This window comes from Hemiscyllium ocellatum, chromosome 25 (assembly GCF_020745735.1).
Source record: "Hemiscyllium ocellatum isolate sHemOce1 chromosome 25, sHemOce1.pat.X.cur, whole genome shotgun sequence".
Taxonomy (NCBI): Eukaryota; Metazoa; Chordata; class Chondrichthyes; order Orectolobiformes; family Hemiscylliidae; genus Hemiscyllium; species Hemiscyllium ocellatum.
The window spans coordinates 12,892,906-12,914,711 of record NC_083425.1 but is presented as its reverse complement, the minus strand read 5'-3'; the positions used below and the strand labels follow the sequence as shown (position 1 = coordinate 12,914,711).

Sequence of the window (21,806 nt, the reverse complement as noted above, 5' to 3'; positions counted from 1 at the left end):
TCAATTTGTTTTAAGGTTACAAGTTTGATAATTTTAAAAAGGGCATAATGTTGTGCAAATTCACTGTAAAATCACAATCTGTCCCATTACATAGCCCACAAAACACATTGAATGAGATCCTGATTCAAACAAGGCAAAACAGTTACTTAAAAGGATTTTGCGAACCAGTATTTTAACAAACCAAAATTTTTAAACATCAAACACTCACAACATGGCACAATATACATTTTCCAGCAACACATTTTCAGCTCTGATCTCCAGCATCTGCAGTCCTCACTTTCTCCTCAATGTACATTGAAACTTTCATTTCTCAACCCAAGTATTAATACAACCCTAATTTCAGAATTTCCCGTTATGTAATTTTTTTTGCATCCTCTCACTGAAACCACACGTATAAGAAGAGAAAGCCCTTGCAGTGGACCATAATCCCAGCCAACCCCCCCCCCCCCCCCCCCCCCCCAGAGCAAAGACTCGCAGTGCCTCAAATTTTGCTACTAGGGACCTTAACCCTTATTACACTTTACTACTCATGGGAGCCCGGATCCCGCTTCAACACGGAGAGCCCGAACACCAGCACGGTGCGGAGGACTCGAACCTCAAATCAACCTACCCAGTAGACTTAAATCCCAATACCATGCAAAGGACTCGAACTTCAACCAGACCCACTCCAGGGAACCTGAACCCCAGAACAGCACAGGGAACTCTAACCTCAATCTCGTTGGAACGGCGAAGGATGAGGGGTGACTTGATAGAGGTTTATAAGATGATCAGAGGAATAGATAGAGTAGACAGTCAGAAACTTTTTCCCTGGGTACAACAGAGTATTACAAGGGGACATAAGTTTAAGGTGAAGGGTGGAAGGTATAGGGGAGATGTCAGGGGTGGGTTCTTTACCCAGAGAGTGGTGGGGGCATGGAATGCGCTGCCCGTGGCAGTGGTAGAGTCAGAATCATTGACGACCTTTAAGCGGCAATTGGATAGGTACATGGATGGGTGCTTAATCTAGGATAGATGTTCGGCACAACATCGTGGGCCGAAGGGCCTGTTCTGTGCTGTATTGTTCTATGTTCTCACCCCCCATCCCAGGGGGCTTGAACCCCAGGTATTATGCAGAGGACATGAACCTCAATCACCCCCCCCACGCACCCAAATGCAGCAGAGAGGACTTGAACCTCTGCCTGCCAATGCACTTGTGAAACTGTGTCTCTTGACTGAACTAATTACTATTCAAAGAATCCATAGAGTAGAGAGCGATCGAGTGAGGGGACCGTCTCTGGCACGTAAGAATATCAAGAGGGACCAAGATTTAAAATCTTACCTTGTGGACCCGTCCGTCTTAAGACAGCAGTGATCCAGGTGGCCTGATTGAAACTATCTGTTTGGATCCTGCTGACTATGCTAATATTGTCGTCCTGGTAGCCCCCCTCAGTCGAAGCAAAATGCTCAAACTGTGGTTTTACTTCCTTCATCTTTATTCTGTGCCCTGGAGAGAGAGAGAGAATGATAGCCGATGTGCACAGAGCCATGAGTACTCTGTCTTCTCTGGAATAGCAGTTTCTCAATGAACTATTTCATCTTTTACAGGGAGGAGCATCTAGATAGGGCAACATACATATTAATTGGATGACAGTTACAGTCAACAAGTATCAACAGTAAAGATTAAACCATCAGCTCTTACACACAATGAATAACTGGCTTCACACATAATGAATACTTTTCACCTTGTTAAACTGACCTCACGTACTGAATGCTACCTCATCTTGTTAAATGGTTCTATGTAATGAATGCTTTTCCACTTTGTTAACCCATTTCCCTTGTCTCCATTGTTAACTGAGTTCTTATCTGATCTGAGTCATGCTCAGCTGAACCTGTTGTTTTACAAAACTCAGAACTTAACTCTTTCCCTACCTACTCATACCCTATGCATATTCTTGAGACCTAGAAATTGAGTGCTGGACAGTGAGTTTAGTATTCTGCCTGACGTACATTGTTATGCTGTCTGTGAACCAAAGTGTCTACCTTTTCAATGTCACTATTCCGGTCATATTCGCAAATTGACTCAATTGGACAACAGCAGAGCAACCATGATATTGTGCTCAAATGGCAGCAACTAGACTCTTGTCCTCCGCATAACTAGGATGGTCATGTTGCCTTGGAACTTTAGTAAAGCCATTGCTGGAATAGATATGAGACCAATTCAGTGAGATGGCATGACTGTCATAAGAATTTAGAGTGCAGGATAACCACTGGCAGTCATCTCCAAACGAACTTGATCTTTTTGTTTATGGCACACTTTCAGAGAGAATTTCATGTGTTAATAGTTAACTGGTGTTTGGATTATATTACAATAATCTCCCATTAGTAGAAATTGTGCTGTATGTGCAAAGTTAAATTAAAATATTCATTCTGGGTCTTCTGCATTACTCATTCGAGATGTATACTGGTGCCGTTAGTATAGATTTCCATTTACAGTTTAGTTGGGTTTTGTGTAGAATTGAAAATGTGTTGCTGGTTAAAGCGCAGCAGGTCAGGCAGCATCCAAGGAACAGGAAATTCGACGTTTCGGGCACAAGCCCTTCATCAGGAATTTTGTGTAGAATTCACATAATTTTATGCAACCACTGTGTGCTGACTTCATAGTTAATTTTGAGGCACAAAATTAACAATTTGCACAATAATGCGAATAAGTAGAGGTATAAATTGGTTTTTAAGCAATCATTGTAATTCATTTCTGTTCACCTAATGTCGTATTCCAGCTTACCACTTCATGCTTAAGGCAAAAAACTCATTTAAAATAAACTTGAGTTCTGTTGTATTCATGTTTTAGAGACATTCAAAAATTATGTGCTATGATTCATCCATTAACACTCACCTGGGCCGTGAACACTGCTCTTCAAAACTCAGCCCCTCATTTGATCTGTGGATCGTTGTATTTTGATTCAGGTCTGTATTATAAGTGGGCGTTAAACCTTTATGGTTGACCAAATGTTTTCCTGAGGTATGTAAAGCATAATTGTCTCAAGTAATGAAGCTTAACTTCTACATGGCATATGTTTGTGTACTGGGAAAGATTTTTCAAAGAAAACTTCTGTTCAATTTGGACAATAACTTGTGTGTATCATATTGCATGGGATTCATTTATCCTAAAACTCTATGCCTGTAAATCTCCAAAAGGATTCCACATGAAAAAAGTGGTCAATAGAGTTGTTGGAGGAAGGGGAAATGGTGGCAGAGGGTCCTTGGAAGATGGTTTAAGGCATGATCAAATGTGTGTTATGAGAGATTTAATGATGGTTAGAACACAAATACATTATTCAAAGAGGCTGAAAGCAAGAGTTTCAACATGGTGATTGAATGGTTTAAAGTCATGCTGCAAATGATAGTTTGTAACTTATATTGAGGACAAGATCCATGATTTTTTTTTAAAAGTTTCATTCTAGATACACTGGTCAATGTATGCATGTTGCTATGCTACATACTCAAATGGTGTGTACTGTATAGGTTCATTGGACTGAACATTTGGTAGATGGCAATGTAAGTGGCTTTGTCTATTATTTATCTTCTAAAGATTTCATACCAGAAAAGTTCACTAAACTTCCATTGTAAGTTCATGAAAGTCTTGATTTTTGTGAAAAAAAACCCTGCATACGTTATGTTGATGTTGAAGTGCTGGGCAAATTAACATGAAATTTTAATAAAGTCTTCATTCTGGGATTGACTAGAATACATGATAATCATAATATTGCTGATTATGATGCCACTTAAACCTAGGCATACCTCTGAGGAAGAAGGCTCAGGTTCAAGTACCCTCAGGTGTGAACTAATGTAATTGAAGAGATTGATTTAAAATGTCCATTGTTTACACAGTTGTACTTCCAAATGATTTGCACGAAAAGCCCATGAGTCTAGTGTAAATATCTGAAAGGATGTTAGTGATTAAGAAATGCATTGAAGATGACCTATTTTAAAAGTCATCAGGCAGTGCTTAAGTTGTTGCCTTGACTCCACCATTTGTTTTTAAGTTAGTTCACAGTTCCGATAGATAATAGATGCATACATTATGTTCTGGTGATTAGGAAAACATGGATGAGTAACTGAGCATTAGTTTGAAAGTGAGCATCAATGGAATGTTGAGTAGTTTGGAGGAACATTGAAATTGTGAAGACCTCTGTAAGCGTTAGAGAAAACAGTTATATAAATCCCTACAGGCATTAAAATGTGTTTAGTTTTAATATTTTTTTCGAATTAACCTGCTCAGCGGCGTTATTGTACACCTCTGGAACAGGTTGTATTTGAGCCCAGATCTTCTGGCTCAGAGGTAAAGACACTGCAACTGTCCTACAAGAACCCACAATGTATTGGGAAACCATAATACAGATCAGCAACTCCACTGATTCTTTATTGCTACACACTTTCACCCACTCCAACATTTCACTGTCACGATACCCCCTTCGTTGGACTGTCATTTCCAAACTTTTCCTAAGCATCTTTTTCAGTCTCATTTGTCCTGTTTTCTGTAACAGTATGACCTCTCACTTCTGTCCAATCTTAATCCACTTCCAAGGATATTTTTTGCCAATCTTTTATCATTTCCTGATCTGTTTCTTCTTGGTTTGTGCCTTTGGGGTTTTCCTTTTTGCATTAACCATGATATGGTTTAAAGCTGTTGATTAAAGTTAAGCAATTTAAATAGACAGCGCAGATGACATTTAATCATTTACAGTGTAAATATTTTAAATTAATTGACTTTGAAGGGGAGAATATGGACAAATGGTTTTGGTGCTTTGACACACCCACAGTTTGCTCCTTCATGTTGGCTGGAAGCAATTTTATTTTCATAATTCAACCCTCTGGATTATTTAAATATGTTTATAACATTTTAAAAGTTTTAAATCTTTTTTAACTATTCCTAAGTTTGGAAGGGTCTGAGTATTTTGCTAGATGAGGCCAAGATGAATATAATCTCATTTTAGAGTGATAGAGTCATACACCATAGAAACAGGCGCTTCAGCTCACCATGTCTGTGTCGACCAATGAACTCCAAACTGCACTAATCCCATTTATCTGCACCTGGATCACAGCCTGCTGGGCCCTGGCGTTTTAGGATGTTGCTTAAATGTTGTGAGATTACCTGCATCCACCATCCCCTCAGGCAGCACATTCCATATATCTACTACCTTCTGGGTGAATGTTTGTTCTCAGATCTCTAAACCATCTGCTCAACACCTTAAAACTTATGCCGTTTGGTCTTAGACATGTCTGCCATGGCGAAACGATTCTCTCAATCTGCTGTGTCTCTGGTAATTTTGTGTACCTCAATCAAATCTTGTCCTGAGCTTCCTCTGCTCCAGTGGGAAAAAAACCCAGCCAATCCCCTCTCTCCTCATAACTGACTCCTTTCATTCCAGACAGCATCCTGGTGTATCTCCTCTACACACACTCCAGAACAATAATGAACTTACAGTAATGTTTTCTCAAGTTGCAACAACACTCGCTCCTATATTCGGTGCCCTTGCTAATGAAGGCAAGCAGCCCTTATGCTGCTTCCACCACAATGTCTACCTGTGTTGACACCTTTAGATATCTGTGGACTTGTGCACCAAGGTTCTATTGTTCCTCCATGCTCCTTGGACCCCTTCCCTTGTTAGTCCTCTTAAAATATATTTTTCACAGTTACTAGGGCTAAATTCCATCTGGCATCACTCTGCCCAATTTACCAGCTGATCAATCTCAGACTGTAACCTGACACCATTCTCACAATCAATAGCACCACCAGTTTTCATATCATCTACAAACTTTCCAATTATATTTGCTATATTCCCATACAAGCTGTTAATAGACATAACAAACAGCAAGGGTCTCAGCAACAATTCCTGTGATAGATTGCTGTCATAAGCTTCCAATCGCAAACACAACCCTCCACTGTCAACAATTGTCTCCTATTTGTAAGCTAATTTTGGATCCATTTTACCAACATTGGATTTCATGGATCGTTAGCTTTTGGGCCAATCTTTCATGTGGTACCCTAGCAAAGGCCTTACTGAAGTCCATGTGAACCACATCAACTGTACTACCCTCAACAATATATTTAGACGCCTTTTCAAAAAGCTAAATTAAATTAGTCAAACAGTCTCTTCCTCTAACAAATCCATGCTGACTATCTCTGCTCAATCCCTGTGTTGATGATCCTGTCTTCGGAATTTTTTCCAATAATTTCTCCACCACTTATGTCAGATTAACTGGTTTGTAATTAGTTGGCTTATCCCTGCTGCTTCCTTGAGCATGGGAATTGTTTTAGCTATCCTCCAGTCATCTGGCACTTCACCTGTGGCCAGCAAGGTATTAAATATGTGTTTTGAAAGGCACCAAGAATTTGCTGAGAGTTATGCATTGCTGCAAAGAGGCCTTTTATCACTTGATACATATGAGATTCCTCTTAAATCAGCAAAAATTCAAATCTCTCGGCACTGTTGGCTGCAGGATATCTTTAGCAACAGTACCAAAGTAGTTCAGTACGCATATACTCAAATAAATGATTAAATATTAGAAATCTGTAACATTCTAAAAGGTGATGTGAAAGGTGTTCACTTTTCTCTCCTAGAAATCTATGGCTTCATGGTTTCACTTCATGCACCTGATTGCTTGCTATTTGCAACTAGAATCTTAATTTGTCCATGGTGTAAAGCAGACCACTTAATCTAGTATGCATTGGGGATAATCTTGGTTAAACCTTGGTGATAACAGGTTGCCTGGACGTTGTACAGTTTCTTACACCCCTGATTGTACTCTGTATTTTAAAAAGAAATTTGTGATCTCAACTTGATTTTATAAATTTTGCTTTTTTTCTTAAATCTTATTAATAAATGTTTTTTCTTTCAACAGGCCAGGTATAAGCAAAGCTTGGATCCAACAGTGGATGAAGTTAAAAAACTTTGCACCTCCCTGAGACGCAATGCGAAGGAAGAGCGTGTGCTTTTCCATTACAATGGACATGGAGTGCCAAGACCGACAGTGAATGGAGAAATCTGGGTATTCAATAAGGTAACCAATACTTTTGTCCAGTTTACCACGTTTATATTAAATGCCGGTATTGCAAAGGATCATAGAATCCTTATAGTGTGGAAACAGGCCATTTGGCCCACTGAGTCCACACCGACTCTCTGAAGAGCATCCCACTCAGACCCATCTGTAAGTCTGCAATTCCTATGGCTAATCCATCCAGACTGCATATCCCTGCAGACTATGGGCAATTTAGCACTGCCGATCCAGCTGACCTGCGCACCTTTGGACTGTGGGAGAAAACCCGAGTACCCGGAGGAAACTTGCGCAGACACTGGGAGAATGTGCAAACTCCTCACACAGTCATCTGCAGATGAATTCAAACCCATCTCCCTGGCGCTGTGTTGCAACAGTGCTAACTACTGAAACATCGTGCTGCCCCATATCTGGTATTAAATCCTAACATTACTATTGTATTCCATCTTGAAAGTAGCAGATGTAAGAGTGTTATATCAAGGAGTATGTTTTTTTTAAATTTGTTCTTCATAATTGATATATAAATATAGTATTTAGAAGATATTGCTATTTCTTGGTGTTACCACAAAGAATTCGTGTATGTAGACTGTCAAAGCCAGACAAATATAGGCTGAAAGCATCAACATTTTCTAATCAACTTGTTCAGAGATATTATGACACACTTAAGGAGCAGATGGGACTTGAACCCATGCCTACTGGCTCAGAGATAGGGACACTGCCATTGCATTCTAATAGCCCCCAGGCTGGATGGGCAGAGTCAATCTTCAGGAATACCAGCTGCGAAATTTGAATGAACTAATTATGAACTTAAGTGGATTTTTTATTTCTTGAGCTTGGATGGCTTTGAAGTCAATGAGTGACACATGATATTGTATGGAATAAGTTGTAATTATTTAATGTATTAAAGTGATTTGTTTTTAAGTGTGCGAATTGTAAGAGAATGGTATTGTTGTCCATCTTTCTAGCCATGTGCTGTAATGTATCCTAATCAGTAAATAGTATTTTGAGGACGTGGTTATGCTTTGGATTTGTAAAAATCCAGTGTCATCAGAACAGATTGAAGGTTATAAATCATTTCCCTTCACAGATGCTGTATAACCCGCTAAATGCTTGGAGCGGCAGCGGAAGTTTACATACATATTCCCTGCAGTTTCCCACATTTCTAATTCTAAATTTTTGTTTTATTTTGACTTGGGGGAACAAGTTGAGACAAAAACAAAAGCTTCCACCAATGGGATGAAACGTCAGAACTAGTCTCTCTACATGATGACATTGCTTCATGTAGATTGATATAAAGGAAGTATCATTGGGGAGACGCTGGCCTTTTGAAGAGTGTGCTGTAACACGCAAGATCATCTGTTTTAAAAGGAGAGATAGAAAGGAATGTGATGAGATTTTGAACTGGAAGTTATTTGTTCTTTGGAGTGGGTTTAATCTTCCATTGTGGTCATATGGATTCTTTGTATCCTTGATGGCTTATGTTTGGGATAGCATTTCCTACAGCTTTAGTTTTCACAAATCAGGACAGGATTAGTCTGGCTTACAGCTCAGAAACCAACAAAAAATACATGTAACCTTTATCAAAGCACCTCACAATCTCAAGGTCATGTTTCTTTCTCAATCTAATGTATCAAGAGAAAAATACTTTTAATTTTAATACTTTAAACTTGTAACTTTGAAAGCAAGCCCTATCATAAACATTTTGGAAACTGCAACCAGAATTCAGGTTTGCTGCTGATTTAATAACTAATTTTAGGAATGGTGCATTAATAGAAATGATCTTTTAATAGGAATTATTGAATTGGAACAGTTTGCATACTGTAATCAGCAGAAGTCTGAGAGCGCTAGACTCACCACATAGTGTTACAGAACGGAGGAATAAATAAATGACATGCTTCATAAAGGTTGTTATAATGAAAGCATCGTTGGGGAGATTGTGGCCTTTTGTTGGAGAATACACTAAACTTGCAAAATAAATTATATTAAATGAGAGGTTAGAAGAAAATGTGATTAATAAAATAGTTAACTGGAAGTTACTTGCTATTTGGAGTGGTTTTCACCTGATATGATCATGGGTCCGATTATGAATATAGCACAGTTTTAGAATGTGTGTGTGCATGCTATTATGGAGAGATTTAATTGACCTAGCTGCCTGTTTAACTTGAGGATAATTAGAATATTTAATTTGCTTTCAACAATACAATTACACCTTTCAAGTAAGACTTTATAAAGCTTAAAATTTGCAGAGTTTGGATTGAAATTATCTACGTGATTTTTGACTGCATGTATTTCTAAATGTCAGGGATAAGTCAGCCAAGCTGATATGCAGATTTTGCCATTGACTTGAACATTTTATTGGATGTTTTGGTATTCAGAAATTTTGTCATCACCTTTTGTATTTTTGAACAAATACTATTCCAAAGTCATCCAATTAAAATCTCTTTCCAATGGTCGAGGTATTCCGATAGACAAGAGAAGCTTGCTGGATAAATCCTAAAGCTATTGAAATATGTTTAAGGAAATAGTAAAACTGTTCTACGCTGAAGAAGGATGAAGGTATAGTTTTCTGAAATTTGGCCATCTGTATAGCTAGGATCTGATTGTATTGTCAAGATATATTACATTTCAGTTTAAACTATCTATTTTATGTTACAAAAATGGGAGCTATTTTTAAAAGTTTTGTGTGACATTTTGGTAATAGGAACTAATGAAGTAAGAACCATTGTAAAAATGGCAAATAAGCTGAGGTAATCTCTGGTTGTGAGGTTATACCAAAAGGGCATTCACTGAATATTTTACACTTTGGCGAATGCCAGTAAATGCAAACACATGGCTTGTGGTAATCTAATATTCAAATTTTATGATGCCTAAAGATCAACAAATTTCTCAACTCAAACTTTAAATTTAATCTGCCAGGGATGTTACTCGTCTGATACAGCTGAACTGATTCTCTAAAAATCCCAGCATGGGAGTCATTTAGAAAGAGTCATTTTGCATAGTTGGAGCATTACAATTTTGCATTGTTTGCTTAACTCCTTTTCAGCCTTTAAATACAGAAACGCACAAATGCTACTTTTGTCTCACTGACTTATCAAGGCAGCTGTTAATTGTCTTTTCTGATTTTCTGTGGATATTTAATTTTAATCGATATTGATCAGAATATTTTCTAAAGGCTACCTCGATGGGTTTTAAAGCTGTGAATACTATGATGTATTACAATGATGATAGAGTCATAGAAATGTACAGCATAGAAAGAGACTCTGGTCTAACTTGTCCATGCCGACCAAATATCATAAATTAATCTAGTCCCATTTGCCAACACTTGACCCATATCCCTCTAAACCCTTCCTATTCATATTTCCATCCAAATGTCATTAAATGTTGTTATCGTACTAAACTACACCACTTCCCCTGGCAGCTCATTCCATACATGCATTACCCTCTGCATGAAAAGAAGTTGCCCCATAGGTCCCTTTTATATCTTGTCCCCCTCAACCTAAACCTATGCCCTCTAATTCTGGATTCATCCACCTCAGGGAAAATACTTTGTCTGTTTACCCTATCTATGGTCCTCATGATTTTAAAAACCTCTATAAGGTCACCCCTCAGCCTCTAACATTCCAGGGAAGACAGCTGCAGTGTATCCAGCTTCTTCCTTTAGCTCAAACCCTCCAACCCAGACAACATCCTTGTAAATCTTTTCTGAACCCTTTCAAGTTTCACAACATCCTTCTGATAGGAGGGAGACCAGAATTGCAGTATTCCAAAAGTGGCCAATCGAAAGTCCTGCACAACAATCACATGACCTCCCAAGTCCTGTGCTCAATACTCTGACCAATAAAGGAAAGCATACGAAACACCTTCACTATCCTATCTACCACTTTCAAGGAGCTATGAACCTGCACTCCAAGGTCTCTTTGTTCAACAACACTCCCTTGGACCTTATCATTAAGTGTATAAGTCTTATTCTGATTTGCCTTTCCAAAATGCAGCAACTCTCATTTATCTGAATTAAATTCTATCTGTCACTCCTCAGCCCATTGGCCCATTTGATTAAGATCTCATTGTACTCTGAGGTAACCTTCTTCACTGTCCACTACACCTCCAATTTTTGTAAACTTACTAGCTATACTTCCTATGTTCACATCCAAATCATTTATATAAATGACGAACAATCTTGGACCCAGCACCGATCCTTGTGGCACACCCCTGGTCACAAACCTGCACTCTGAAAAGCAACCCTCCATCACCACCCTCAGTCTTCTACCTTTGAGCCAGTTCTATAACCAAATGACTAGTTCTCTCTGTATTCTGTGCGATCTAACCTTGCTAACAAGTCTACCGTGAGGAACCTTGTCGAATGCCTTACTGAAGTCCATATTGATCTATAACGAGTCTGTATTGAGTTGTTTGAAGAAGTAATGGAGAGGACTGATGAGGGCAGAGTGGTGGATTCTCCGCTTTGCACTCATCAGCCCTCTTCTTTACTTCAAACAACTCGATCAAGTTTGTGAGACATGTTTTCCCACGCACAAAGCCAAATTGACTATCCCTAATCTGTCCTTGGCTTTTCAAATACATGTTTATCCTTTTTATCAGGATTCCCTCCCCCAACCTGCTCACTACCAATGTCAAGCTCACTGGTCTATAGTTCCCTGGTTTGTCCTTACAACCTTTCTTAAAAAGTGGCACCACGTTAGCCGACCTCTAGTCTTCTGGCAACTCACGTGATTATCCACAATGCAAATATCCCAACAAGGGGCCCAACAATCACTTCCCTACCTTCCCACAGAATTCTAGAATACACCTGATCAGGTCCTGGGGATTTATCCACTTTTATGCATTTTAAGACACCCAGCAGCACCACCTCTGTAATATGGACATTTTTTAAACATGTCACCTTCTATTTCCCTGCATTCTATAACTTCCATGTGCTCCTCCTCAATAAACACTGATGCAAAGTACCCATTGTATATCACTCCCATCTCCTGTGGTTCCATCCATAGGCTGCCTTGCTGATCTTTGAGGAGCTCTATTCTCTTCCTAGATACCCTTTTGACCTTTATATGTTGCTAAAATCCCTTTGGATCCCCCTGAACCATATTTGCCAAAGCTATCTCATGTTCTGTTTTTGCTCTCCTGATTTCCTCCTTATGTATACTCCTACTTTGTTTTTATTCTGATCTATATGTGACTCTAATGCCACACCAAATTGGTGACTTGTTGCTCTATTAAATGACTGAGTTGGTTACTCAGTTGTATAAAAATCATTACAAGGAATAACGCCACATGCTTGTACTGTTTAATTGAGGTCTGCCACCATCTTCATAACTAGGAATAGGCGATTAGTACTGGACTTGGCTGCGACTCCCTCATCCTGAGAATTATTAATATTAAAAAAATGAGATGTATTAGCTGTTCTGATTATCCTCCGCATCCTTTATTTTTAAAATTTGTTTAATATTAATAATTTTATGATTATCAACATGCAGACATTCATATTGCTGTCCTTAAGTTGTACGGTTGAGATTTTAGAATGTAAAAGCTTTTAAATTCAGGCTGATTCTTCTTACTAAAAAGAGGGTGTTTCAGGACTTCCTATTTAATTATACCTATCTGGGGTATTGGCACATTTCTTCAGTAAAAGTGACTATGATTTTATCATGAGATTAGAACTTGCAATAAAACTGAAACAAGGTTGCTACAAAATTTAAAATAGAAGAGGAACATAGCATCTAATTGTGATTTTTGTTTTCTTTTCACAACAGAATTATACCCAGTATATTCCTCTTTCTATATATGACCTTCAGACTTGGATGGGGAGCCCCTCAATATTTGTGTATGACTGCTCAAATGCTGGAATCATAGTGAAGTCATTTAAGCAGTTTGCATTGCAGAGGGAGCAGGAATTGGAGGTATGTATGCTTTTCTGACGTTCACTAGCACCCACCAAAAGTACAATAAAGTTCACTGTAAATGTGAAAAAAATTTTGACTTCAAATGTATGAAAATCAAATTACAATATGAAGAGTCAGAATTTATTCTCATCCATGTGCCATTATTTTGAATTGTTGTAATTTTTCTGACAATAAACAACACAGTTGATGCAATTCTTTAATGTTGAGTCATGAGCTACAATTGACATTTGTTGAATCTGTCAAGCTGTTTAAAGTTGCTTTCAAATGTTATTTATTACTTTTCATCTCAAAACAAATTCAGGAATTGAATCAGAGGCTAGAAGCCATAGTAAATACAAAGAGCAACAGGTTTTTAAAGATTTTTTGAGCTTTGCTGAAACTCCAGAAAGATGTGGAGGGACTGAGACTCAATTTCTCCAAAATACAGCTGCTCATTATTTACACAGCTCATAAATATGTTGATTGACTTTTCATGACCGTTCCAAAAATAAGGTAGTGTAAGGACTGCTTTGTAGTCATGGTATATGTCAACTGAATTAGAATGATGTGCAAGAATCAGCGTACTGCATGGTCACATCAACCTGGTATTATATGGTAGCAGTTTTATATTTTCTATTATGTAGAGTGAACAATATTTGAGAGTCATTGCGTGTCACTTTTAGCATTTATGAGCTTTTGAGTTTTTGATGAAAATGAATTTGTACAAATTAGCATTCCAATTTCTCTTGCAAATATTCACACTTCAGTATAGGCTCTTGCATTAATTTGGAGGACACAGTTAGGTTGGGTCAGGTCCTTGGGTAAATCTGGACTTCACGGTGAGAATTAAAAATCAAAGAATAGTATAGTTAGTGTAGATTAATGAGCAGGGTGATGGCCCAACCAGACTCAGTGTGAGTAAAGATACTTTGGGTGAGTTTAAATTCAAATGTACAATGTAAGAAGTCAGTCTGTAAAGCATTGGAAACTCAGGTTTAGTGATAAAGTTGTTGATGATTGGGCAAAGCTGGCCAAAAGTATAGAGGTTAACAAATCTGAATGTGGAATTTGTCCCCATGTCAGCAGATGAGAAAAGGAGCTGGCCTAAGTTAGAACATTTTTCAGGGAGTTAGTGGTAATGGTGGTAGTGGTAATGATGGTGGTAGTGGTGGCAGGTGCCATGTGAATACAGGACCTTTGGCATATTTCAAATATTTGTACAGCTGCTGGTTTAGGGGAAGAGGGATGCTGATTTTGTTTATACTATTGCATTTCTTTGAGCTTTGTGTTTTTTCACTGTGCTGGTTAGCACCAGTTAATCAGATTGTTGTAAGAGATGGAATGAAAAGTTCTGTTGTGGGAGAAGGTCGAAGCTCCTTTGAGGAAATCTTGATCATCATAGTGCTATCTAAAATGGTTGGAAAGTTATAATATCTTTTAAAAAAATTAGCGTTTATGAGATGATTGAGATTGTGCAAACACACAAGGGAGCTAATTATGATCTTGAATTCAGTGCTTCTGTGATCTTAGAATTTTATTTGTCTTTGTTGAGATCAATGGCAGGGAGAAAGTGAGGACTGCAGATGCTGGAGATCAGAGCTGAAAAATGTGTTGTTGGAAAAGCGCATTCTTCAGGAAGAAGGGCTTATGCCCGAAACGTCGTTTCTCCAGTTCCTTGGATGCTGCCTGACCTGCTGCGCTTTTCCAGCAACACATTTTTCAGCTGAGATCAATTGCAGTGGATCCGTAACTATTCTTCACACGTTTCCTCATTTTTCACACCAGACCCTCTATCCCAGTCATCACTGGTGTGGTCATTCAATGAGTTTGTGCTGGCAGACTCTCCCTTTTGTATAATACTGCTTTTTGAAAAAAGAGGAATCCCCATTATTCTCAAAGAAACAAAGTTATCACGTTAAGAAACGAGATAAACTGAGTTGAAAATGTTTGAGGCACAGGATAGAATGGATGAGTCTGGCATGTTTTGTCTTCATACACCCCCCCCGCCACAAACTCCCCATTCCTCATTAATAGTACTGACCCAAGAAGCTAAAGAAGAAACAAATTCCTATTCATTAGGAAATGAGCATTTTTAATGAATGCATTGTACTTCTTTAATGGAAACTTAACTAAATTCATTGTAAATGCTTCTCCCAAAATTGAATGATCTTAATGAGTGAAGTAGAGTTTGGATTTTTCAATTTAGTTGGCATTCAGCCAAGCTGTCAATTGTACTCTGAGCTGTGAGATTACGATATGATTTTCGTTACAGTGCTGTAGGCCGCCTTGCTGTGCTATTTAGATATTCTTGGATCATGTCATGTGATGAAAAACAAATTTTAGTGCTTGAGAATACATGTAGTTTATTAAATTTGAAATTGCAGTCTGAATCTTGTTGAATTGGGGCAAAGAGATTAGATTTGAAATATTAGATGAGCTGTGTAACATTGTGAATGGATTCAGGCTTAATTCTAATCCATATCATGTAAATGATATCAGTGATTGTGCAGGTGAAGTATTATATTTTGGTTTTATTCCCTTCATTTTGTACTTTTGCAACCAAGCAAGTACACCTTGAGCCCTCAGACAGCAAATGGCAACATTGTACTCAAAAGAAAAGTACTGAGATAATGTATTTTACTGCACTCGACTAACATAAAAATTTGTATGTTTTAATTTTTAATGAATAAAACACATCGATCATTTAAAATATCAGGTTAAGTGATGACAATGATATTTTTTCTAAGCTTTATAATCTATGCTTGCTATCCAAAGATGCTCTAAAGAGTGATATGATGAATGTTTTTATTCTGAGTGGAAGCAAAAGTTGCATTTAACTAGGGAAGCTGGTTCCTTTCATTCATTGTACAAAATTAAAGCAATTCCTTTTGTCCTAATAAACTTGTTAAAATAAGTGAACTCAATTTTGAGTTGGGGATGGACTTCTACCAGAATTCCTAATCCTAGCACAAAGGGAATTCCTGATGTAACTGCTGACATGCGCATCAATTTAAAGTATAAACTTAATAAAACATATTTATACTCACTATAACTTGATGCGCATGTCAACAGTTACGTCAGGAATTCCCTTAGTGTTAGGATTAGGAATTCTGATTGCAGTCCATCCCCAACTCAAAATTGAGTTCTCTTGAGCAACTATATCACTGGGATTGTTTAATTTACCACAGGCCAGGAGTTAAATTTTGAACCACCTTCACTAACCTATCGACATATCTAAAATGCTTAGAGAAATTAACAGGATAGATGCTGAGGGGTTGTTCCCATTTTTGGAAGAATCTGGAATCAGAAGAGACAATATCAATGTAAAGAGTGGCCCAGTTAGGACAGAGGTAGGGATTTCTTTTCTAATCGTAGTGAATCTTTGGAATTGTTTACTATTGAGAGCTGTAGAGGCTGGGACAGTAAATATGTTTAAGGCTGAGAGATTTTTCGTCAGTAAGGAAATCAAAGGTAATAGGGAACAGGCAGGAAAGTGGAGCCAAGGATTATCAGATCAACTGTGATCTCTGAATGGAGAAGCAGACTCTGTTTGAATGGCCTACATCTCCTCCGTCTTATGCATCCATTCACAACTTCAACTATTATCAGAAATCAACTGAGTGAGGCTCTGTGGTCACCTAGTTCAAATGAGCAAAGCTATTGAGTGCCTTTCACTTGTCAGTCTTGACTGAGCCTGACGATTGTGAGACTTGACCGCAAAATTCTCAGCCAACGCTCCATTGCCGTATAATGAGGTGCTGCACTAGCAGAGATACCATTTTTTGGATGCCATTTTTAAACTAGGACTCCATGTGTGTGAAAGATCCCAAACCCCGTTTCTGAGAATAATCTGAGGTTTTTCTCAGTCTCCTATCCAATTTTTCTTTTAAACATCTACTTGACTGAAAATAGATTATTTGGTCATTATTACTGTGTACAACAGGCGACTGTGTGGAGTTTGCACATTCTCCCCGTGTCTGCGTGGGTTTCCTCCGGGCGCTCCAGTTTCTACCCTCAGTCCAAAAATGTGCAGTTTAGGTGAATTGGCCATGTTAAATTGCTTGTGGCGTTAGGTGAAGAGGTAAATAGAGGGGAATGGGTCTGGGTGGGTTGCACTTCGGCGGGTCAGTGTGTACTTGTTGGGCCGAATGGCCTGCTTCCACACTGTAATCTAATCAACTTAGGCCTGTTTCCTACATTGACAATGTAGTCCCATGTTGCGATAGTTTTTCATTTGTTGGAAAGGCCTTCAGAATTCATGAGGTTGTGTAAAAGGCATGACAAATGCAAGTTGTCTCTCTTGGTGTGTTAGGTTGATATGGATATTGTAATTGAAATCTGTACTGTGCAGTGAATGTAAAGAATTAGTATTGGCTGCAAATGAAGTGCAGTGGAAATCATGATCCCTAATAATGAACACTGAGCATTTGCTTAAATCTTCAGCTGATACTTAAGTGTAACACTGAGGGGAACTGCACTGTCAGAGGTGTCATCTTCTGGATGAGACTCTAAGCTGTGTTCCTCTGCGTTTGGATGTAAAAATTCAATGAAGAGGAGTTCAAAACATTATTGATCAAATAATTTGGTCAATATTTATTGGTCAAATAGTTCAAAATTACTTCATTGGCTGTAAATTGCTATCCCCCTGGGTTTTCAATTCTGTTTTGTTGTAAATTGGACAATGATTTGATTTAAACTACCAGCAAGGTTTGGAAAAGTCAGATTTTCTTTTAGTGCTGTAGGTGTGAATCTTAGTTGATAAATTATCCACAATATTTCTTTGAAATTTTCTCACATGGCATGCAGCAATACTAAGATGACATATGAACCAGTTCTGCTACACAGTCCTAACCCAGTGGTTAAGAGAGTTTCTTTTTTTTGACCAGCTGGTTGGGAAATCAGCTTATAATGTTACAAGTTCAACTTTTGATATATATGGTTAATCTAGTTTATCTCCTGGAAACCAGAATAGCAAACACACAAACCATACTTCTAAGTCAGTGCAAAGATAGGGGATATTAAGAAAGGTAAAGGATGAATTTGGATGACCAGATTGCTTGTTCTTGTGATCCCATGTATTAGTTAGGAAAGTCTGCATTTTAACAATATTGATTTTTCCATTCAGTTCCAATACATAAAGGGTTTTTCCTTCAGAATATGGGTTTGATCCATCACTTGGTGAAGAATGTACATGAATTATACTGTTCCAGTAGTCTCGTATTAACCAGCTGTTCCGATCTGGAAACAGAATGAATTTCATCACTATTCATTTATTGTGTGTTTGGTTAGACAGGAGTCCTCATGATTTCCTCTGAGAAGCAGCTGAAGCGATGAATATTTCATAGAATATGTCTCAATAAATAAAATGCAGAAAAACTGAATTGTCCTCCAAAGCCTGATACTTCTGCTAGCTTCCAGAATTGACTGTGAAGCTAAAGAGCCACAACTCAGCTATGTACGCTGCAGGAAGGTTTGCGCAATTAAACAAATTTATTTCTTGTTCTTTATTATTTACCTTGTGTAGGAAATATCAGTTTGTTTGCTATGAGTACAGACTGCACAGTGGGATTCCATAGTCCAGTGACAGCAAAAGCACTGAAATTAAAATCGTAAATAAATATGATTTGGAGATGCCGGTGTTGAACTGGGGTGTACAAAGTTAAAAATCACACAACAGGTTATAGTTCAACAGGTTTAATTGGAAGCACACTAGCTTTTGGAGCAACGCTCCTTCATCAGGTGATAGTGGAGGGTTCGATTGTAACACAGAATTTATAGCAAAAATTTAGTGTGATGTAACTGAAATTATACATTGAAAAATTGATTGCCTGTTAAGCCTTTCATCTGTTAGAATACAGTGATAGTTTCACTACTTTCATGTGTAAATCACAAAACCTTTTTTTAAAAGTTGCATTCTCTGGTTAGCTGTTAACAATGGTGATAGCTGGACAATATGTTGAAGGTGTTGGCCCCCTGTGTTCTCTGTCTGTGACCTGATGTTTAGATTGATTCTAATCTAAAAAGTAAGATAAGAGTTTTATATAAATTCATGCAGTTTTTAAGCTCAGAGTTCTACATGAATGTATGCAGTTTTTGAGCAATTACAATGTAACTCTGCAAGTACAAATTCACCCCACAAAATAGATGTGTGCATGTGGGTCTTTGTCTGTGTGTGAGTCTGTCTGTCTAGGGTGGGAGGTGTGTGTGTGTGTGTGTGTAGTGAGTGCAGAGTGTCTTAAGTCTGTGAGGGGGTGCATGTCGGAGTGTTTGTGGGTGTCTGTGTGCGCGTCTGTGTGTACCTGTGTGTGTGTGTAGGAATATCTGTGTGTGTAGTGCAATGGTGATCACCTGTAATGTGACATGAACCCAAGGTCCCGGTTGAGGCCCTCCCTATGGGTAACGAACTTAGCTATCAGCCTCTGCTTGGCCACTTTTCTCTGCTGCCTGTCCCTCCCTTGGAGGATGGTCACCCGAAGGTCCGAGGCTGAATGTCCTGGACCACTGAAGTGTTCCCCAACTGGGAGGGAACCTTCCTGTCTATTGATTGTTGTGCGGTTCCCATTCATCAGTAGTCATACCCTTTGCTCGGTTTCCCCAATGTACCATGCCTCCGGGCATCCTTGCCTGCAACGTATCAGATAGACAATGTTGGCATGCACAGATGTTCCTACGCGCGCGCGCGCGCGCGCACACACACACACACACACACACGGACACACAGACGCGCGCACAGACACCCACACACACAATCCCACAGTCTCTCATGCACCCCCTCGCAGACTTAAGACACCCTGCACTCACTACACGCACACACGCACACACGCACACACGCACACGCACACGCACACACGCGCACACGCGCACACGCACACTTTCTCACACTCACAACCCCCACCCCAGACACGCACACAAAGACCCACATGCACACACACATTTTGAATTTATGTAAAACTCTTCTCACTTTTTAGATTAGAGTTAATCTAAACATCAGGTCATAGACAGAGAACACAGGGGGCCAACACCTTCAACATATTGTCTAGCTATCTCCATTGTTAACAGCTAACCCGAGAATTCAACTTTTTAATAAAAAAGGTTTTGTGATTTACACATGAAAGAAGTGAAACTATCACTGTATTCTAACAGATGAAAGGCTTATCAGACAATTAATTTTTCAATGTATAATTTCAGTTACATCACTCTGTAAATTTTTGCTCTAAATTCTGTGTTACAATCGAACCCTCCACTATCACCTGATAAAGGAGCGTCACTCCGAAAGCTAGTGTGCTTCCAATTAAACCTGTTGGACTGTAACCTGGTGTTGTGATTTTTAACTTTATACATAAATATGGTTTTCAGGAGATATGTGAATGGGCAGATCATCTGTGTTTTAGTTCAATAAGTATTGCAAGAAAATCTGGAAAGATCAATGAAATATAGAATGTTGTAAGACCATATTTACTTTACAATAAATTCTCTTCATTGTCTTCCTGTCTATATTGCAGATCTGTACTAAGGTTTTTCTGCAGTTAATGGTTTGATATGAATGTATTAATATGGCATTAACTGTGATTTAATAGTAGCACTCTGGCTGAGAAGGCTTAGGTTTCAAGCACTAGTTTAGTCTAGCACATCTTTGCAATATTGAGGGGCAGTCAGATGTTGCATTCCCCTGATAAGAAATTTACACTCGACCGTGATTGCATCAACAGATTTAAGTTACTCCATGACGTTACTTGGAGAAAACGGGAGATATTTTCACCATGCCTTAAGCCGCATTTATCCTTCAGAGATCATAAGATTTGCTCATTTATTTTCTTAACTGTTTCTGGGAGATTGGTGTGTGCAAATTGACTTCTATATTTCTCAGAGTAAAAAGTGAGGTCTGCGGATGCTGGAGATCAGAGCTGAAAATGTGTTGCTGGTTAAAGCACAGCAGGTTAGGCAGCATCCAAGGAACAGGAAATTCGACGTTTCGGGCCAGAGCCTGATGAAGGGCTCTGACCCGAAACGTCGAATTTCCTGTTCCTTGGATGCTGCCTAACCTGCTGTGCTTTAACCAGCAACACATTTTCAGTTCTATATTTCTCAGGTTACAATAGTAGCTACTTTTAAAATTAAAAGAGATCTAAAGACCTATGTGACTTCCTGAAGTATTGAAAGGCATTATGTAAATATATATGTAGCAAATGTATGAACAGTACAAAAGCTGGTTTCAGCATATAGGTGCCTGAGCTGTAAATATGCACTATGTTTTGAGGTTTAATTACATTTATCATGTTAGGATTATATTGTCTTGGGATCTTTTCTGATTTGCTGTTAAAATATAGGTATCTTGTATCTTTATATTGTCCTGCTTCTATCTGTACTGAGCACTGATTAATTGATATATAACCCTTAGGATGCTGAGCAAACCTATGCCTGCAAGAGAGCAGATTAGAAAGTAGGGCAGAGGGTAACCTTTCACTGAACCATTTATGTGAAATTCAAAATAAGCCATCAAAGAGGTAAATAGCCTCTCAAGTTCAGTATCTCAGATTAATTTGCTCACTTTTGTTTCTGACTAATTATGGTTCTGGATTTCAACAAATGCCAATGCTACAAATCAAGATCGCACACTGACCTGAGCAGTTTTCTGAACATGACTGTGTTGTCAGAAGTTCGATACCACAGTCGTTCTTTCGCTATCTTTTTCTAGCATGTGCAGTAGTACTATAAAGTTTCACAACATTAGTAAGACTGAACTGTACTTGATTGCAGAAAAACTCTTAACCATTTCACATCCTAATCGCTACCATGTACATTGGTTTGGTCTGTGAATTCTGATCATATGATGCACATGATCATCATCTTTTTAAATCTGCATATGTCGACTTT

The 21,806-nt window shown here is 38.5% G+C and overlaps 1 protein-coding gene across 1 annotated transcript in view; it reads left to right on the top strand.

The window, feature by feature from the left end:
- The window catches only part of rptor (regulatory associated protein of MTOR, complex 1), a 383,050-nt gene that overhangs the window by 91,958 nt on the left and 269,286 nt on the right, over positions 1 to 21,806 (top strand). Inside the window, exons 4-5 of the mRNA XM_060844826.1 lie at positions 6,883 to 7,041; positions 12,804 to 12,950. Coding sequence (XP_060700809.1) covers positions 6,883 to 7,041; positions 12,804 to 12,950 — 306 coding nt within the window. The remainder of the gene's footprint in view (positions 1 to 6,882; positions 7,042 to 12,803; positions 12,951 to 21,806) is intronic.